Here is a 20,425-nt window from a genome sequence, read left to right as displayed (position 1 = left end):
AATTACCTTCCCATGCTTTGTCACCGTGTCCATTTTTCCCACCAAGGGGATGGCCACTGTCACCCGAGAACAAAAAAGCTATCTTATTTACTAATGATGTCTGTATTTTTCCTTTTTGTAGTCCCCCCCCCCTTATATATGTGGTGCTTCACATTTTTTATGCTTTGATGCCATCCCGCTGCGAGAAAGAATGGTAATCACATCTAATTAGAAAAGATTAAAATCCTATGACTCACAGAAATAATGAAAGTTGATTATATTTTATACAAGGCGTAAATCCCAAACCTACATTTTGCCCTTGAAATTGGCTTCCACCTCGACCAGCAGTGTAGTAACAGCCTTGTGAACGTTCATCATGGTGCTTGATCGCTCCATTGTCCCAGGACCCGAGAGGTCAGCCTTGTCCCGAGGGACTCCTCTTCCTTTAGGCAGGGAAAGAGAATCCCGTCAGATTTTATTTTTTTCTTTAAACCTTACTTCAAAACGTTTTGATTTTATTTCCTTTAGCATGTTAAGTCACAGTGACAAATGAGAACGGAGTAATATCCGTGATTCAAAAGAATCAACTGACCAAACTCCTGATGTTCCTTTTCACCAGCCCCCAGCACCAAAATGTTGTCTCAGGTTTTATTCCAGTTTTCTAGCGGAAGAGAAACAGCATGCAATGGGGAGATGATGGTTTCCTTTTCAACAACGAGGATTTTTTTTTCCTTCATCCTGGACTCAGCGTGAATGTTCTTTTTAGTTATAGTCCAGTGCACAAAGATCCTTCCTGCACACACACAGGCATTGGTGTTGAACATATGAGGTTTTATAGTGGAGCAGAGGGACACATTATACACAAATAGATTTGTGCCGTAAACACATATGGGCATAAGGGATTGTCTAGATGGAAAAAGAAAAAAGAAGCCAACATAAAAACTTCAAAAGGATTGAATTGCAATTCTAGGAGGCAGGACGTGCTCATTTATCTATCTACCTGTCTGACATAAGATCACAGCTTTCTGAAATATATGCGTGAAAATGTTTTTTTAAGTCCAATGATAAGATAATTCGGATAACACATTGGCTTAGTGTGAACATTGCGATATTAATCTGAGTCAGATACCCCCTTGGGGGGATAAGCCACTTTTACTCCACAGGTGTGTGTGTGTGTGAGCTGAAGTCATATTATGGGTAACGAAGTCCGTGGTTGTTGTAACTATGAGAAGGGATGACATGAGACACTGGGACATGGTATTTAAGCGGTAGAACAGTTTTCTTGGGATCCCTTCTCCGTGTGCAATGAAGGGAAAAAAAGTGGAACTTCTGTTAAAAAACTTGGCTTACAAAAATAAGATTGGAGTCATGGAGAAAAAAAGGACAAAGTTACCTTTAGGGAAAGAACATCAGTGAATATTACTCCATTCTGAATGAGGAGAGGGAAAATAGAGTGCCTTCTGGAAATTGAGGGTGGCTGTTTTTAAAAGGAGCAATTCTTTCGTTGAAATATTTGTATGCTTATCTCTCCTTTGATTGCTTCTTTTGCATGGAGGGGTATCACTGGAAATAAATGCATATCATAAACCAGGAGTGATGTTTCAAAATGGATTCTGTGAAGGTTAGGGATAATAGGTTCCTGATAGGAATAATATATTATTGTTCTCTGCTGGAGAGAAAATGAATAAATGTTTGTTCTCCAATACTAGCTCCTATAAAAGTGGGGTCAAGTTCAAGTTGTTCCTATAGCATGGAGCTATCTGCCTGGACCTGTCTTGGTGTCCTTCTTTTCAAGTCAACTTCATGGTCATTGTGATCATGTCCCTTTGGAAATGCCTGATGCCCTTGAATCTATTTGTCAAACCTCTCTGCTTTGTCAGACTTATTTGGCGAAACTACAATCCAGGCAAAATCCAACTCCCACCCCGCTCTGTACCTGCACCTGTGAGGAGGAATGGGGCTAGAGAAAACATCAAACAAAACACAAAAACACAACTCAGCCGCCGCCCTTCTCACTGAGCACAAAGCTCACATGCTCCTGCCAGGATCCAGCACTCTGCAGCTTTCCTTCCATCTTGCACTTCCCGCTCCTCAAACCTCCAAGCTCTACCCCCTCCCCAGATGTCCCTGCTTCCTACTTCCCTGAGAAAAGTTGAAATGATCACAAGAGATAGCCCCACAGTCTCCCAGCACCACATGGTGGCTTCTCACTTTCCAGAACATGAACCGTCTGAGTTGCTTTGTAAAGCACAGACCCTTAAATTTTTGCCCCAAATCTGTCCCATCTCACATATTCTAGAACACTGTGCCAACAGTTTTCTCTCCTGCATCATACAGCTCCCCCTCTCTGTGGGATTATCCCATTAAGAAGACACTAATCCTGTAATTTTTCCAATATTAAGAAAATATCTTCATTCCTATTTTCCCACCAGGTAACACCCCATTTCTTTGCTCCCCTTTATAGCAAAATCTCTTAAACAGGCTGTGGATACATGTGGACTCTCATTCTGTTTCTCCCTTTCCTCTTCAGTCCATCTGATCTGACTCTTCCCACCACTCCATAAAAACCGCTTTTATAAGGATCACAGGGGACCAGCCTGCAGAAGAGCCCAGTAATTCATTCTCAGTCAACTGCATTTGACATGTTGGCAACATTTGATATAATCGATCATACTTCTTTGACACGCTTCCTTTACGTGGCTTCCACAGTAACATGCAGTATCAGTTTTGCTCCTATAACACTCTTTCTTGCTGGTTGCAACATGTGTTCTTTTGCTATTGAAGAATAATTAATGCTAGCCTAGAAAACTAAAGAAACAACAAATCAAGATAACTTTCTCTGCAAGCTTATGATATGTTATAGTCACTGGCTAGGAGTAAAGGTCCTTAAGCCTTTCTTGCTAGCTTTAGGTCCAGACCCTTCTAATGAATTATGCACTTTCCTATTACATGACTCAATGTCCAGCAAACTTCTCAAACCCGGATGTCCATAACTGAACTAACCCTTCTCCAGATACATTTTTGACCTACAGGCTTTTATATTTCAGTTCACGATAGCTCTGTCTTTTTAGTTGCTCATAGTAAAAACTTTGGAGTCACTGTTCTATCTTGTGTTTTCTCTTATAACTCACATCCAATCACCACCACAATGTTGCCATCTACATCTAAGCCACCAGCATTTCTCACCTGGGTTACTCTGATAGTCCGTGGCCTGCCCTCCTGAGTTTACAACCCCTTGTCCCTACCCCCAATAGTCTGTTTTGAATACAGTAACCAGAGGGAATTTTAAGAGAGGTGATGCCACACCTCTGCTCACAAACCTTAAGTGGTATCCCATTTTACTGAGAGTAAAGCCAGTTCTTTCGATCATTTGTAAGCCTTATGTGGTTTGGCCTCTGATCTTCTCTCTGGTAGTCTTTTCCTTCCTTGCTCTGCTCTTTATGATGTTCTTTAAGAATCCTCAGACACACAACGACATCTTTGCTGGTGATTCCTCTATCTGGAATGCTCTTCTTTGCAGATAGCTTTCCAGATAGCTAAATGCCTCAGCTTTATCAAGCCATTGGCTCAAAAGCTGCATGTTCAGTGACCTCTATCCTGAGCATATAGGTTGGTGTTTGCCCTGACACTACCAATCTCTTCCTCCCATGATTTTTCCATTACTCTGATCAAAATATGTCATTCACTCATTTTGTTACTTATGGTTTGTCCTCCCTCCCTCCCGCAGACTAAAGTTCCTCAAGAAAGCGGATGTTTGTCTGTTTTGTTCACCTAAATAAGAGGGCCTCCCACCTAAGTGTCAGCTGAATGACCTGGAGGACTTACTAAATCACACTTGGCTGGACCCCACTACTAGAGTTTCTGACTCAAAAGTACATTGTAGGATCCAAGAATTTGCATTTCTTTTTTTTTCTTTTAAGATTTTATTTATTTTTTTGACAGACAGAGATCACAGGTAGGCAGAGAGGCAGGCAGAGAGAGAGAGGAGGAAGCAGGCTCTCTGCTGAGTGGAGAGCCCGATGCGGGGCTCGATCCCAGGAGCCTGGGATCATGACCCGAGCCGAAGGCAGCGGCTTTAACCCACTGAGCCACCCAGGTGCCCCAAGAATTTGCATTTCTAGCAAGTTCCCAAATGGCACCGATGCTGTTGGTCCAGGGACCATACTTCAAGAACCACTCATCTAAAGGAGTCCTGGTACGTGTAAATATTTAATACATAGCTGTTAAGTGAATGGATGAAGTTGTTATCTCCTTTTATTTATATTTTGGAGTATGGCTATGATTGGATACTCCTAATATGCTAATTTGCTATTTGTTTTCCTTCTTTTGTAAATTTCTTCTTCACGTACACCATCGCTTTGTTACTAGGATGTTTACTAATATTTATGTACTGAGAATATTAGCTCTTGTGTGTCACATATTGGAAGATAAATATCTTGTTTGGGCTTATACTACTTAATATTTCCTATGCTCCTTTTATGATGGCAAATTTAAATTTATGCCATCAAGATTATTAATAACCATGTGTAAATTTTGACTTCACATGTTGATTTAGAAAGCCTTTCCCTAGCCTAAAATTAGATGCATAATTCATTGATTTTTAAAAAATTTTCTTTGCACCTGCTCATTTTCTATTTAACTCTTTAATCCATGTGATGTTTCACACATGGCATTTGAAAAGGCCTATTAACCTAGCTTTCTATATATAAGCTGATAACTTGCAGGTTTTCTTTATTGTATTTTTATGGCAGCTGTTAGTTTCTAATAAGGCAATTTCTAACCTTATTTATTTTTCTAAAGTGTTTGATAATTCATTTTATTTTCTGCAGGAGAAGCTCCATCAAATTAAAGTACTATTGAAAGTTTTACTGGAATTGCATTCAAAGTTAGAGATTAACGTTTGGAGAATTTACATTTCTATAATACATAGAAATTAGTTTTGCTCTTCAGTGTCATAGAATATTGCTGAATTAAGTCACTTTTTTTTTTCATCCATCAGTATGTTTTTGTAGTTTTCTTTGTATTTGCTGGACTTTAATTTTCACTTTGTTAATCTTAGACCTATGTACAGATTTTTGTTAGTGATAGTTTTCATTGCATGTCCTGATTATTTTAGGCATCTCAGGAAGTGGTTGATTTGAATATACGTAATTTCAACAGCCTGCCTTATTGAACTCTCCTATTGATTCAATTTTTTTTCAGTTGTCATTTCGGTGTCCACAAAGAGCCTCATGAATATCTATAAATAATTATTGTATTTTATCCTTTCTGATTTTTTTGTTTTGTTTTCATTTCTCCCTGTTCTAGTGCATTAACTGGAAATGTCAGCATTTGTTAACGTAACACTACGTTCGTGGCCGTCTTTTTTGAAGTTTATTATTTACTTAAGGATATTCATTTCTGTGTCATCCAACTGTATGTGTATTATTAGTTTACCGAGATATTTTAAAATCAGAACTCGAATAGGAATTTGGTTAATTTACTATAAATTAATAAGGCTGCATCCTTGGGAGATACAGGGAAACTGCCCCATCTTACTGTTGGCACTCCCTCCTCCCAAACTGATATGTTGAAATTTTAGCTCCCAAAGGTGATGATATTAATAGGTGGGGCCTCTGAGGGGTGAGGGTGGGACCCTGGTGAGTGGGATTGATGCCCTTCTGAAAGACACTGCACAGAACCCCCTCCCCTTTCCACCACGTGAGGATACCATGAGAAGTCTACAACCCCGAAGAAAGTCCTTTCCTGGCCATACTGGCACATTGATCTCAGACTTTCAGCCCCCGGAACTGTGAGAAATAAGAAATAAGCTACTGGCCTGTGGTATTTTGTTAAGGCAGCTTGAACAGGTTAAGACAGGAATGCATGTATTAAAGAATGTGGCATCAGTGATAGTATATGATGTTATTTTCTGTATTGTTCAAAGGTGGAGATAATAAAAACAAATAATGGATTTATGCCTTTGTAATTGAGACTAACTGCATTTATTTTAAAAAGCTGTGCCCCGCCCCCCTTCACTCTATACATCTACAGGTTAAATTCTTCTACAGATGAAAAAGAGTGCAGACTTCATACTCAGGCTCAGCCCCAGCATGGGATAACTCATTTTGTAAAGATACTCGTATTTTATCTTAACAAGGAAAATGCTCTAAGGCATTTAGGGTTGTGCAAGCTTAGTTTTGGGGCAGTGAGCTGACTTTAAAAGTATAGGTGTGGGGGAGACTGGGTGGCTCATTCAGTTAAGCATCTGCCTTTAGCTCAGGTAGTAATTCTGGAGTCCCAGGATCGAACCCCGCATCAGGCTCCCTGCTCAGTGAAGAGTATGCTTTTCCCTCTGCCCCTCACCCTGCTCATGTTCTCCCTCTTTCTCTTACTTTCTCTGTCTTTCTCTCAAATAAATGAATAAAATCTTAAAAAAAAAAAAAAGTAAGCAAGCTTACTTAGTCTAGGTACCAAGGTGACCCAGGGGAAGTCAGAATCTTGGACAGCTCAGTGGGCCGTCTGGGTCTTTGGTTGGGAGGATGACTTCCTTGCCTGGTAGTATTTATTCCTTCTTGTACCCTGTAGACAAACAAGGCTGACCCACTTGTGTGTGTTTGAAACTCTCGTCTAGGTCAGTCAAGTACTCTGTGGAGCACTGGAGTGTGGAGTTGGTGGGTGGGTAGCATCTTGCCTTTTTCCTCTTCAGGTTTGTCATTTCTTGACCCAGGATTCAGTTGGCATATTATTCCATGCATGAGTTTTAGACATTTTGGGAGCACTCTGAAGGAATTTATGAATTTTGTGTGTGTGAGTATGTGCCTGTGTTAAGGACAACTCCCACAGGCAGAAAGATCCTTGATGGGGAATTTCTCATCTCATCTTTCTCATCTCATTCCTTTCTGTGATCTCAGTATCCAGGACCAATTTTTTGCCCATTGTGATCCCTTCACCTAGACACACATGAATTAATGAGAAAATGAATGTATGAATGAATAGCTCTTGAGAGAGACTGCTATCACCCAGTGTTATAACCGCTTTAAATTATATATGTTGTTTCACTATATCTTGAAGAATTTCATAATTCAAATTCCTAACAAGAATCTTTTTAAACTTTTGAGAAGCATATTTGTAAATACATTTCTGAGGTTCCCTGCCTCTAGTTAGATCTTCTTCCTAAATTCTGTGGTATAGCCTAACCAGTTTTACTAATGTATACTGTTGGACTTTTCACCATTAAAAAAGAAAAAAATGAATGATTGGGGCACCTGGGTGGCTCAGTTGGTTAAGTGTTGGACTCTTGGTTTTAGCTTAGGTCATGATTTCAGTGTCGTGAAATTGAGCCCTATCAAGCCTGCTCTGGGCGTAGAGTCTGCTTAAAGTTCTCTCTCTCCCTCTCCCTCTGCACCTACCCCCCACCCCAAAAAGGAAAGAAACAAATGAATGATTGAAGGAACATGGGAGAACAAAATATTGAATATTCACATGACATTCTGAAGTTCTTTCAATATTAATTTTTTTTCTCCATTTTTGGCAAGACTGCTTTACTTCCTGTTGGGAATTCTGAAATAATTTAGTCTCAATTGCAGACAATTATCCTTTTACGTAAAATATTTTTTTTTACTTTTAGTCATAAATGAGTCTCTTAAGCAGGTAAATAACCTAAAACTATGTTAATATTCAAGCAACTTTTCCCACCTTCATCTCTTTTTGCTCTGCCATTTAAGCTTCTTTCACAAACATCTAATTTACTTTCATTAAAATTAAACAGGCAGCATATTTTTGGGTACAAATTTAGTGTGAAATTTTATATCATTTCTTTATCATCTTCTCTAGAACTCTCTGAGTATCAGCATGACTGCACTGCAGATTTCAAAAGTGACTCTTACTGTCACCAGACCTTCATATTAGGTTGTCCTCTTTTTGTTTTTTTTAAGGTATCATATTCTTTTATTTTTTTATGTTTATATTGTACTTTATTTTTATTTTATTTTTTTATTGTGTAATGTTAGTCACCATAAAAGACATCATTAGTTTTTGATGCGGTGTTCCAAGATTCATTGTTTATGTACAACACCCATGCTCCATGCAATCCATGCCCTCCTTAATACCCACCACTAGGCTCATCTAACCCCCTGGTCCCCCTTCCCTCTAAAACCCTCAGTTTGTTTCTAGGCATCCACAGTCTCTCATGGTTTGTCTGTCCTCTTGTGGAATCTTGTGAAGTACAAGGAGTGTTCACTGCATCCTTTCTCTGGCTAATAAGTAGTAGTTAGTAGAAGGTAAGAGTAAGAAGGCAAAAGAGAACCCTAAACTGGACATAATATCACTTTCAGCCATCACATTATTAATCCCCATTACTTACCAAAGCACCTTAATAAATTGATATGTTCTACTCTAGGTCATGACATCGATGCTACTTAGAAGTTTGTGCTCCCATTTAGCTAAAACGTTGTTAGGTTGATGATAGTTCAGAAATAAGCTTCTGCTGCCAGAAGAGAGTTTTTTTTTTCTTTTTTTTTTAAGATTTTGTTTACTTATTTGACAAAGAGCAGGAGAGCATAAGCAAGGGGGGCAGTAGAGGGAGAGGGAGAAGCTGACTCCCTGCTGAGCAGGGAGCCCGATGCGGGGCTCGATTCAAGGACCCTGGATTATGACCTGAGACAAAGCAGATGCTTAACCGACTGAGCCACCCAGGCACCAAGAGGGAATTTTTCCCAAAGAAATTTGATCAGAGACATTTCTTATTGAAACCCAGTGGTAAATGGGCATAGCCGCAAACCCAAGCATCCTCAAGGACTCTGCCTATTACTGCATTTCTCATGTGTCGGTCAGAGAGTGCCCGGCACAGAGAACATGTGGTCATGACTCCATCCTTCCTGAAACAAGGATTTTATGCAAACACTGAAGCAGGTGTCCTGGGGCCAGTGAGATGACAAACTATAAGGAGGGTCCTGAGTTCAAGGGTAGGCTAATTTCCACAGGGGGAAATTAATGTCACTTATGCACACAAGCCGGTCAAGTTTATAAATCCAATTGTTGTCTCTCCTTGAAAAGATTCAGAAAAGTCGGTGGTCAAGAATGAGGGATTTTTGAGAGCTATTGTGCAGAGTGGCTTTACCTTCAAGTATCTGGGCAAAAACAAGCGGGATCTACAGCAATGTCTATTGCAAACCCACATTATTTTTGTTCTGTTCCATTTCTCATTCTAGTTTGCTCAGGATTCAGGCTCTAGTTCCTCTCATAGACTCCTGCAGCTGCCTCCTCTGGACTCCTGGACTTATCCCCATGCTATCTATTCATTCCCCAAATTCACGGTAGACCCAATATTCTTTTTTAAAAACTCGGTATGATTGTTGTCACATTAAACTCTGTATAATTGACAATTGTGATCCAGCCCCCTAGGCCTCCACTGAAGGGTCCGCCCTTGCCTGTTCTGGGACTCCATCCCGGACCATGCCAAGCCTTGCTCATTATCACGTAGCTCTCCCGGCCTCCTATCTTTTTCTCCAAGACTTTAAATTTGTTTCTACCTGGAGACCTGTGTTTCTTTTCCCTGAGATACTTCCTCGCTGCTGTGCAAAAATAAAATCTTTGCTTCGGTGGTTCTTTCTAATTCAAGCCTGGGCTCAAATACGACCTTCTTACATATGTGCCTTCCTACTTATTTTAAATCAGGTTCCCCTATTCACTTTATATTATGATATTTTGTTTTACTTTTTTTTTAATCTTACAAGTAAGAAATTGTATTTTTATTTACTTGTTTCCTTTTTGTTTGGGGTTCCTCTCACTAGAAGTTAGGCCCCATGTGAGCAGAGGACATGACTTTTGTTCAAGGTCGTACCCTTGTGTCAGGAACAGTTTCTGACATCCAGAAGGCACTCAGTAGATGTCTGCTGCATGTAGGATTGACTAACTCAAAATTGAGTAAGTAAATACAGTGATCTTTAATAGCCACTGTCTGTGAGTACCATAAAATTTGCCATGTGTTAGTCGCTGATTCTGGCATGACCTAGATATCATTTATTCAAAAAAAGCTCCAAATCATTTCTTGATTTACATTGGGAAAATCCCAAAGAAGACCAGAAGGAATTGCTCACTTGTGGATTCATTCAAAACAAATTCATGGTTGAACTCAGAAAGAAACAGAGAGATCTGGCCTTTGTCTCCATGGTCATTTGTTAAGGGCTCGTATTAATGTTTTGGAGAAAGGGAGTTAACGCTGCAGGTCCAAGCCAGCGTGGGGAGCAGTTCCAGGTGGACAGTGCGGGCATAGGACATACAGAATCGTTTTAGACTCAAGGATGTGTTTTGGAGATTTCAGGAGTCTGAGGGTAGCCGGCCTGAGAATGGCCGTGGTGGTGATGAGGGTGGAAAGATGGAGAGCAAGGACTTTGCAGTGCCTGGTTAGAGCTAATCACGAAGCTGGCGTCCAGTTTCCTTACCAGTGCCAAGGCTACAGACCCGCGGTAGCCAGGGCTGGGTCCATGCAGAGCAGAGGCTGAGGTGAGGATGAGGCGGGTTAGGGAGCCTGGGAGAAACTTGCCAGAATATCATAGAAACGTTCTTGGAGCAGCTGATGGGGGAATGGTGCCAAACTGGGCAAAGCATTATATATGGGTTTGTTGGGGGACATCAGTGAGAGGACTGCACCCCGGGTTGACCCTGGGGCTGGACCCAGGGAGTCAGAGGCTCCTCCTCACCCCTCCCCGGCCTTGGATTGGGCACAGCTGCCTACAATTATCTCGCGGGCAGCTGATTTCAAGGACACACGCAGCCTCCTGGGAGCTCGTGTTGCCGAGATCCTCCGGAGGGTCCAGGCCTGAAGCCAGGGAAGGCTTCCCTAGAAACTTGAAGGTTCGGCGGCAGTTAGGTGTCTGTACCCCCCCCCCCCCCCCCCACGACGAGCCCGGTATGCCGGCTTCCTTGTTTGTTAAAGCGTCCACCTTCCCGTGTGTGGTGGCCTGGGCCTTGCTCCTGTCTCTGCTTGCGTTGGGCGCGGCGGGACTGTTGCACGTTTCACCTTGGGGGCTCCTGAGGTTTCGAACCCCGGGCGTTCTGCCATCTCCGTGGTGCCGCTTACCCGCTACGTGGCCTTTGTCACGTGGTTTGACCTGGAAGGTTTCTACATCCGGGGCCAGACCGCCTCAGACCGGTTGTCAGCGCCACCCCTGGCGTATTTGATCGCGGTTGTGCTGGTGGGGCGGCTGTGTGAGGACTGACGGCCTCCAAGGCTGTTTCGAAACACTCCTGCGAGCCGCGTGAGGAAAATACTGACTGCTTGCCGGAGCTGTGTCGGGAGTGAGCCGTGGAAGAAGCTGGGTGAGGTGTTAGAGGAGGCGCCTCCCGAGAAGCTGAGGGGAAGATAGAGGGGGGACTGCGCTCGAAGAAGGATGGTGGGGTTCATCCCCCCACCCCCCAGCAGCCGGCAACCATCCGTCCCTTTGTGCAGAGCTCAGGTATTTAAAACCCTGTTCCTGTCTGACAGCTCGAGTGTCTCCCGAGTCCTGGTGGGCCTCTGTGGGGAGCAGCCCTGCCCTGAAAGAGCTTGTACTGGGTACTTTCTCTGGAAGCCTCGCTCAGCTCTCCAGCTGTGGGACTTTCAGAGCAGTCTTGGATGAACAATTGCTGACCTTGAGGTGGTGCCCCATACTCTCTTCAGAACACAGGCATTCATTGGTCCTCGCAAGAATTTTATGGCCTGGCTATGAATGACCTCCATTTTTCAGGCCAAAAAAAAAAATATATATATATATATATATATATACACACACACACACACACACATATATACATATATATGTATATATATATACACACACACACACATATATACATACACATATATATGTATATATGTGTATGTATATATATATGTGTGTGTGTGTGTGTGTGTGTGTATATATATATTTTTTTTTTTTTGGCCTGAAAAATGGAGGTCATTTTTATGTGTATGTATATATACACATATGTATATATGTGTATGTATATATACACATATATATGTGTATGTATATATATGTGTGTGTGTGTGTGTGTGTATATATATATATATATATAACGAGGGGAAATGATTTGTGTGAAGCTGCCCACCCCACACATACTGGAGGTGGAAATCAGTCCCACTTACTTGGGTTTGAGAAGGCTGTCTGACCACCTGTTCTAGATGGAGACGTCAGATTTAAAGAGGTATTAGGAACACTTGGGGACTTGATTAAAATATGGATACGTGGGCTCAATCTGAGGGAACTGCTTTGTTTGCGGGGGGGATTGTCAAGGTGTCTTTATGTTTTCCTGGCTTCTTGGGGGATTCTGATGAAATCCAGGCATAAGGTATATGCTTGTCTGTGAGCCCAGTTACTTTGAAATGGAACCTGGTTTCTTAGAATAGTGATGATAATTCAATCAGGGTTGCCTTGAGAAACCGAAGGGAGAATGATCTGGAAAACACTTGGCAAATCATTGACTCTCAGATTGGCCAGAAACACCTGGGTAGGTAATTAAAATGAAGTTCCTAGTCCTCACTTACACCTGCCAGGTAGTGTTGATTGCTATAGGCAGCAGTGGGATTTGGTGGCATATAGTGTTTGAGCAAGAATGATCTTAATTCAAACCTCATAGGTACCATTTAGACTTGACATCGGTTGTCACCAACTTCTCTGGGTCACAGTTGTCCTCAGAGAAGTGCAGGGGAATATTCCTCGGCAGGCCTCTGTGAGAGCACGTGAAGGGGTACCTCTGAGGTTTTTGAAGGGGCCTATCTCCCATTAGCTGGTTTCCTTTCGAAGTGAGCCGAAATTCCGCATGACTGTAGAGTCCAGAGTGTTTGTTTTCAATGATAAAATATGCATTAGTTTTTATTCTCCTGCTGTTATAATATTTAGTCATTATAATCTTACAGAAAGAAATTTTCTTGTATAGACTTTAATGGTTATCTCTCAAACTGCCAGATGGTTCCATCAACAACTTAAGAAATTTATGAAATTAATCCCTTCTATACTTCACATTTAATTCTGTTTCAGTGGCTTCAAACCACAGCTTTCATTTGAATTCTGAGAAAATTAGAAAATGATTTTCCTCATAAACTCCAAGATGCTGTTTTGCTTGCCTCTTCTGAGCGGTGCCTGATACTGCTACAAAGATAAACAATTTTGCATTAGGCTCGAAGAGATTTCGTTTTTTTTCACAATCCTAATGAAACTGAGACATCATAACTGGACGGTGGGAAGGGAATGGTGTTTTTTTTTTTCTTTCTATTGTTATTGTGTTTTATTTCTTTTTTCTTCTCTGTCAGGCCAGTTTTTATTAGCATTCATCAACTAAGAACTAAGAAGGTGTTAGGAAAGTTCACATTTCCCCACTGCTATCCCACCATGGCTCCAACACAAAAGTCACTTGAGTTTCACTTCAATTAGAACAAGGATTTTAGGTCTGCAGTAGAGTGGCCCAAGAGACACACTCAGGTCTATGGCAGACCTGGCTCTGTGCCATTCTGACTTACAGAGATCCTCAGTGTGGAAGATTTTTCATCCTGAGTTATTACATAAATTTTCCAAATGGGGCTCATTCCCCCTTTTATATTTTAAATGAATGGTTCATGGTCACCATCAGTTCTTGTGTTTATTTAGGAGAAATACTGCTTCTTATTCTGGACTTGAAGAAGGAGGACTTGGATTCATTTTTAGTTGCATGACTTATTACCTACAAAAATTGAAGTCAGGCAGCCTCCCTTTACCGACCTGTAAAACACCACAAAATTCAGTGTTTTCCTAAGGATGAAATTTTATCAAATGTGGTGTAAAACGTTAATGATTGACTAGATCTCTAGAATCCCAGAATCCTTCCTGGAGAGTGGCAAGTTGAGTTAGGAAAGACTTGGATTTTTTTTTTTTTTTTAAGATTTTATTTATTTATTTGACAGAGAGAGAAACCCCAAGTAGGCAGAGAGGCAGGCAGAGAGAGAGGGAGAAGCAGGCTCCCCGCCGAGCAGAGAGCCTGGCTCGGAACTCGATCCTAGGACCCCGAGATCATGACCTGAGCCGAAGGCAGAGGCTTAACCCACTGAGCCACTCAGGTGCCCCAAGACTTGGATTTTTGAGCAAATTCCAGATGCTACTTGAGTTTATGTTAAAGCCAGATTAGACACGGATGAATGGGTAGGCCACTGGGTAGATGAGCAGTTACTGTAGCAACTAATAATCTCAGTATCAGGTACAATTATAGAACCAGCCCTGGAAGGATTGACCCTGCATTCCCGTTGTTGTCTTCCCCCCACTGATGGACTCCCCAACTCATTCCCTGAAATGGCTCTTGTAAACCTTCTCATGCAAGCCCCTTCCCTCCTGCCTTTTGCTGAACAATCTGACTTGTTACTTTAATGAGAAGATTGCCTAAGTACACCTCCCTTCTGAGGTGAGCACTGCAACCCATTCCCTGACTTCTTTCTCCTTTCAACTCTCTGGGGTTATTTCTCTCTTTACTTCTTATTTTGAATCTTAAATCAATTTCTGTCTCCTCCTTTGAACTATGCTTATACTTTTTTCTATTTTATAAACACAATAAATTAAAAATGTTTCCCTTTGCTCTCAGTCTATTTTTATTGTATCTTTTCATCACAAACTCCTTGGCACAGTTGTCTCCATGTTCTGTTCTTTCTGACTTCTTCTCTCTCCTTCTTCGACTTGTTCCTTGTTGGATCTGTTGTTTCCCTTTCTTTGATCCTCGATGACCTATTAGACACAACTTCTGGTTTATTTTAGTCTTCATCCTTCTGTACTCCCTCTTCCTGATCCTTCTCTGTCAGTAGTTCTTGGATGTTCAAAACTTCCTCCTTTTTGAAAATTTACCTTACACTTTCATGATTGTGATTTTCATCTATTTTTACAAATCTTCCTTTTCAATCTTCACTCTTTTCTCTTTCCTTCTTAGGCCTTCTAAATGTTTACCTTTCCAAGGATTTTTTTTTTTTTTTTTGGTGGGTTGGGGGGGATCTTATAGCAACAAAAATTGATGTATCACTCACCCTATATGCCCATCACAGATTAACTGGAATTTTTGTTTCTTCTCGTCACTCATGGACCCAGCTTGACAGAGGATGCATTTTTGAGCGTACACCCAAAATCTCCAGGCAAGGGCATGAGAATGTGGTAGATCACAAAATGGTGCTTAAAGCTTCTACTTAGAAGAAGAGATTACTGTTAGTTCTGTGAACATTTCACTGGTGCAGGTCCATTATGTGGTAAAGCCCAACTTCTGAGTATGGCCCGGTCATATATCTTTTTTTTTTTTTTTTAAAGATTTTATTTATTTAACAGACAGAGATCACAAGTTGGCAGAGAGGCAGGCAGAGAGAGAGAGAGAGGAGGAAGCAGGCTCCCTGCTGAGGAGATGTGGGGCTCTATCCCAGGACCCTGGGATCATGACCCGAGCCGAAGGCAGAGGCTTTAACCCACTGAGCCACCCAGGCGCCCTGGCCCTGTCATATATCTTAAGAAAGGTCATGAGAATGTTCAGATGGCCCTAATGCTTTATCACACAAAGCATAGAGACCCGTGCCGTTGTGCTTTCAAGGATATTTATTTAAGGGTTCTTTTTTCCTGTCTCCTTATGAACTCATCCTTTCTTCCTTTTTTCCTTTTCTTTTTTTTAAAGTAACATATAAAGTTTTATTTGTTTAAGGGGTACTGTTCTGTGATTCATCAGTCTTAGACAATTTACTTTTCCTCCTTTTTCAAATATGGCCTCCACAAAGAAGTCTTTGAAATCTAGGTTTGCTGATCCCTCCAACTGAATAACCCCTACTCTGAATAATTACAAATATTTATTAGGATTTCTTTAAGAGCCTTACCTTGTTCCAAGGATACAGAAATTGACATTTTTTCTTCTTGATTTAGGTCTCCTATTAGAAAGTTTCTGTATCTTTGATCTGGGTCTGAATTATCTTTTTGTAGTATCTTATCTACATTAAGTGCTAGGTTTATTGAAACTGTACTCCAACAGGGACTTTATTACATAGCATATAGTAGATACTTCATGAACTTGCTGATTTAAATTGAGGATCACTTTCAAAAGATGAGGATATCCACCTTGAAATAAAGAAAAAAACTCTTTACTATAAAATACCTGTTTCTTTGTTTACTTTAGTAATGCATAATGAATTAATGTGACCGGGAAGAGGCAAGAAGAAGTATAATGGGTTTAGTGAGCATTCTTTATTTACCAAAATGTCTCCAAGAGACTGGGAAATTCTCAGGTACTAATAGGGGTTGGCTAGGCCTTTCCTGCTTCTAGTTGAGGTCCATCCTTAGTAAGGTTCTGATTTCCCAACTGATCTTAATATTCTCTGGTCAACATCCTTCACTTGGAAGGAATGGGGACAGCAGGAGAAGGAAGTGAAATTCAGCCCTGTTCTTGTTCACAGTCCTTACTAGAATGGGCGTGGATATTTTCTCATTCCCTCTCTCTTCCACACTAGTGATTTCCTTTCCTGCTCTCAATTAACTTTCAAGAAAGTGTTAGGATATTTTGTCTTATGCCATACATATACGTAATCCATGTGTAATAGTAAGCATATTTCAGACTCAGTTGAATGTTTTGGAAATTGAGGAAAGGCCAGATTATAGTAAACTTTCTTTTTTTTTTTAAAGAAAGTTTTTTTTTTTTTTTTAAGATTTTTATTTATTTATTTGACAGAGAGACACAGTGAGAGAGGAAACACAAGCAAGGAAAGTAGGAGAGGGAGAAGCAGACTTCCTGCTGAGCAGGGAGCCTGATTGAGGACTTGATCCCAGGACCCTGGGATCATGACAGCCGAAGGAGGATGTTTTAATGACTGAGCCACCCAGGCACCCATGGGAATAGAAATAAAATATAGCTCCTAGTTCTATCCATGAATACACTAGTTCAGCACCCTCTGAGCTATGACTTAATGGAGGCCAATGTGTGGATCATATGATTTCTTTTTCCCCTTCCAAAAAGAGAATATAAGATTTAGACAAAAGAATCTGAATGAGGAGTCTCATGAGTAGAGATGCCTCAACAAAAGTCAGGAGTATGACTGCGCATCACGAGAGACTGCATTCAGTAGATAGAACATACATTCACATTAGACCAGAACATTTCACAATGGTAATAAAGCATCCTGTAGTATACCAACATTTCTGTATAATGTCTGACCAAACCACCTTGCTGATAAATCATTAATCACTTCAGTATAGGTAATTTGTTAACATTTATGAATCTTACAGAGAGACAAATGTCATACATTTAAAAAGTGTTTTTCATTTACCTTTGCATTAGTACTTAAAATGCACATTTCTATTTCAAGATAACATTTAAAAATTACTAACAGTGTAAATACAACCCTGTAGGTATAAAAAATGCTGAACTGGAATCCACAGTGAAGTTATTCTATGTTTACAAGTATGATTCTGAAATAAATACTACTTCTAAGCAGCAGTTAGCAGCTTTCTAGGTTTGGTTTAAATACACGTATTTTCAATTGTGGGGAAGCTTATAATACTATATTCCATGCAGTGTTCTGAAAGGGTTAAGAGCCAACCAGCCCTAAAACCTGAAGTACTCACTCAGTCTGCAGAACATGTAGAGAAATGTTAAATGGGATTCCCACATAACATCAAAAGTATGTGATATTCTGCAGTAACTGGGAGTACTCCAGGATTGCCATATTGTCCTCTTTCTAACTAATTTTGACAGAAGAGTTTCAGAAGGAGCGTATTTTACCACTATCAAGTACATTTAGAAGAGACGTATTTCTTTTGTGCTAATTGGACTCCCCCGAATGACCTAGCTAGTTAACTGGTCACTAGTAATTTGGTTACCAGGCAAATCAAGCCTGCAAGAAAGGAAGCCAATATTTAAATTACTATGCTATTGTCTGACCCATTCAAATGATTTGTTTTCAATGTAAACATAAAAATCCAATATGAGATGCCTAACTAAAGCAAGCACCAGCAACAAAACCAAGACAGCTTCTCTTCTTCTAAGGTTTAGGCTTTGCCCAAAATTCCTTATCCATGGAATAGCCCATACCAAGAGTCATTGCTCTCACAACAAAGCCTTCTGCTGCCACACGCATGTGGTGGATCAGGTGAACAGACATTTTAGGATTTCCCCTGTTCTTCAATTTAAGTAATCCATATGCAACTATTGTTGCAAACCCTGCCATTCCAGTGGGAACAGATGGTGCCTCTCTAGCTTTTTGGATAAGTTTAGATCCCTGAACTTCATCATATGAAGAAAGAGAAACATCCATGCTGGTTGACATAGTGGCTGAAGAATCATCCTGCAAAGACAGGACTTAGGCTCCAACTAAGAACCCATTCTCTCTGGAGAACTTCTTGAGAATCTCTTATGGTGAGGTGAGGGAAGGTGGGGGAGTTATCTGAAAAGAAAAATAAATTTCCTCTACCTCCCTCCCCCCATGATTTAGAGCAGTGCATGAAATGACAGGACTGAGACTATTCTGTGTATTTTTCCTTTTCTTCAACAACCTATTTACCCTGTTGGGAAAAATATCTTACTTTGTTGCCAGAGACAACTGAATTATGCCAGTTTATTAAGAAAATCCTTAGTTATAACTGATTGAGTCTTAGCTAAGCAACTTGATAACTTCTTTTACTTGGGTTCTCCATAATAACCACTCTTCAGGGGAGAATTTGGGAAATTTCAAAGAACTGGTTACTTAATCTGTATAATTGTTATCTTACCTATATTGAGTGATGAGGTGCTATTGTGTTTTTTTGGGGGGGAGGGGTTCTTAAGCAGTGGCTTACAGCCCTTTTTTCCTTCTTTCCCTTTTTTTTCATTTTTGTTTTCTGGTTTTTTGTTTTTGTTTGTTTGTTTAGTAGCTTGAATCTGAACACTGAATGTGGGACTTGAACTCCTGACCTGGAGATCCAGAGTCATACCCTCCACTGACCAAGCCAGCCAGGCACCCCTGCCCTTTTGTTTTCACATCTACTTCTCTGTTGCCTCAAACTTAGTTTCTCTGTTCCTTATCTTAAAGTAAGTAGTAGTCTTGTCAGTACAACATCTTTGATGTGCAAGTAGGTTGGAATTTGTTTTAAAACATGTCCAGAGTGGTTTAAATTGAAGAGAAAGGAGACTTTTTTTTTTTTTTTTCATGAAATAACTTCTGTAACCATCATGCTTCACCAGTGGAGTGGTTCCCTGTCCAGTAGAATCTTTCATATACCTATAGTAATTTCATTGTAAGATTGCCACAGTACACAGTAATAAAATTGCATTAGCAAGTTTGCTTGTTTTTCTTGCCACCTTTCCAGCTTGAGTTCTGAAAGTTGGCTAAAAAGTTCCATTTTTTGATGAAATAACGACTGTAATTTTTCTTTCCCCTTCGAAGGAAAAAAAAAATTAAAGCAAAAAAATACTGACTTAACTCTGAATGATTGACTCTGATATACTAGTCAAAAAATGGAAGGCTTTGAAAATGTGCCTGCTCTTTTTTCACTTATTTCAAAAAAAAAAATGTACTGAAATCTACCTGTGCTATTGGGGGTTGGCAAAGGGGATTTATGTGTCAGCCAAACAAAAACCTGTCAGGCATTGCTGTCATAGAATGTGCTTGTTTAAATAGCTGAAATTGATGGGGTCATATGCTGTACAATTGGACACATGGTTATTAAGTCAAAAGAATGAATTTAAGTACTAGAGTCTGTTGCTGAGGATCCTGCAATAAACAAGAAAGACGAAAAGTCGGCCTGTGTGCCTGTGTGTGTTGATTTTGCATTGTAGTGAGGGAGTGGGGAGGGAGATTGTGTGTTAGTACATGGTGCATGGAAAGTCCATTTTTCTCTTGCTGGCAAATGGGAAGTAAATCAGTTTGTGTCACCACAGATTGAGAGAAGTATTAAAACAACCCTGTCAATGCTATATAATAGTTTTCAATTCCATCAATTCCTGATGTCCCTTTGGATAATAAATTACTGTAGGGTGAGCTGGAAATGGGGATGTCTCTACCCCATTTCTTTGTTTTGTTTTGTGGAAGACTTTGAAATAGTGGCTTGGTGAATGAGGATAATCTTGATCTCAAAGAGTCCACTTTGCTGAATGTGAGAACAACATCTTGTCCTATTCATAATGATCAGTTTAATGTATGAACAAAACTGGTTTGCTTTTAGTATTAAAGTGATAATTCACATGTATTGCTGCATTTGGGGTTGTGGTTTTACTAATTAGGAATATTTTCCAATGAAGAAGCCAACATATGGATGTTAAAAAACAACAACAACAACAAAACACCTCAGACTTTCTCCTTACCCTCTCTGTCTCTGATGGGGCCTTGTTTGGCTTTTGAAACATGTGCTGAGTTTTGCAGCTTAACCCTGAGCTCCACCATTGCCCATCCTGTGACTTTTAAGGAATAATTTTCTTTTTCAGTCACGTTCAAACGAACCTTTTTGGTACTCAGTACAACCTGATTCTGATT

The 20,425-nt window shown here is 40.4% G+C and overlaps 1 protein-coding gene across 1 annotated transcript; it reads right to left on the bottom strand.

Annotated features, from left to right (window-relative positions):
• Window positions 1-17,959: 17,959 nt before the first annotated feature.
• On the bottom strand, window positions 17,960-18,253 carry LOC308343057 (HIG1 domain family member 1A, mitochondrial-like; the record flags this gene model as incomplete). The annotated part of the gene is made up of 1 exon (XM_080803913.1): window positions 17,960-18,253. The coding sequence occupies exon 1, from the start codon at window positions 18,242-18,244 to the stop codon at window positions 17,960-17,962; it is 285 nt and encodes a 94-aa protein (XP_080660039.1). The 5' UTR covers window positions 18,245-18,253.
• Window positions 18,254-20,425: the final 2,172 nt, after the last annotated feature.

The sequence above is a fragment of the Martes martes genome (assembly GCF_963455335.1).
Source record: "Martes martes genome assembly, chromosome: 5".
Lineage (NCBI taxonomy): Eukaryota > Metazoa > Chordata > Mammalia > Carnivora > Mustelidae > Martes > Martes martes.
Note: the sequence above shows the minus strand (reverse complement) of the source record. Positions and strands in the feature narration are given on the sequence as shown.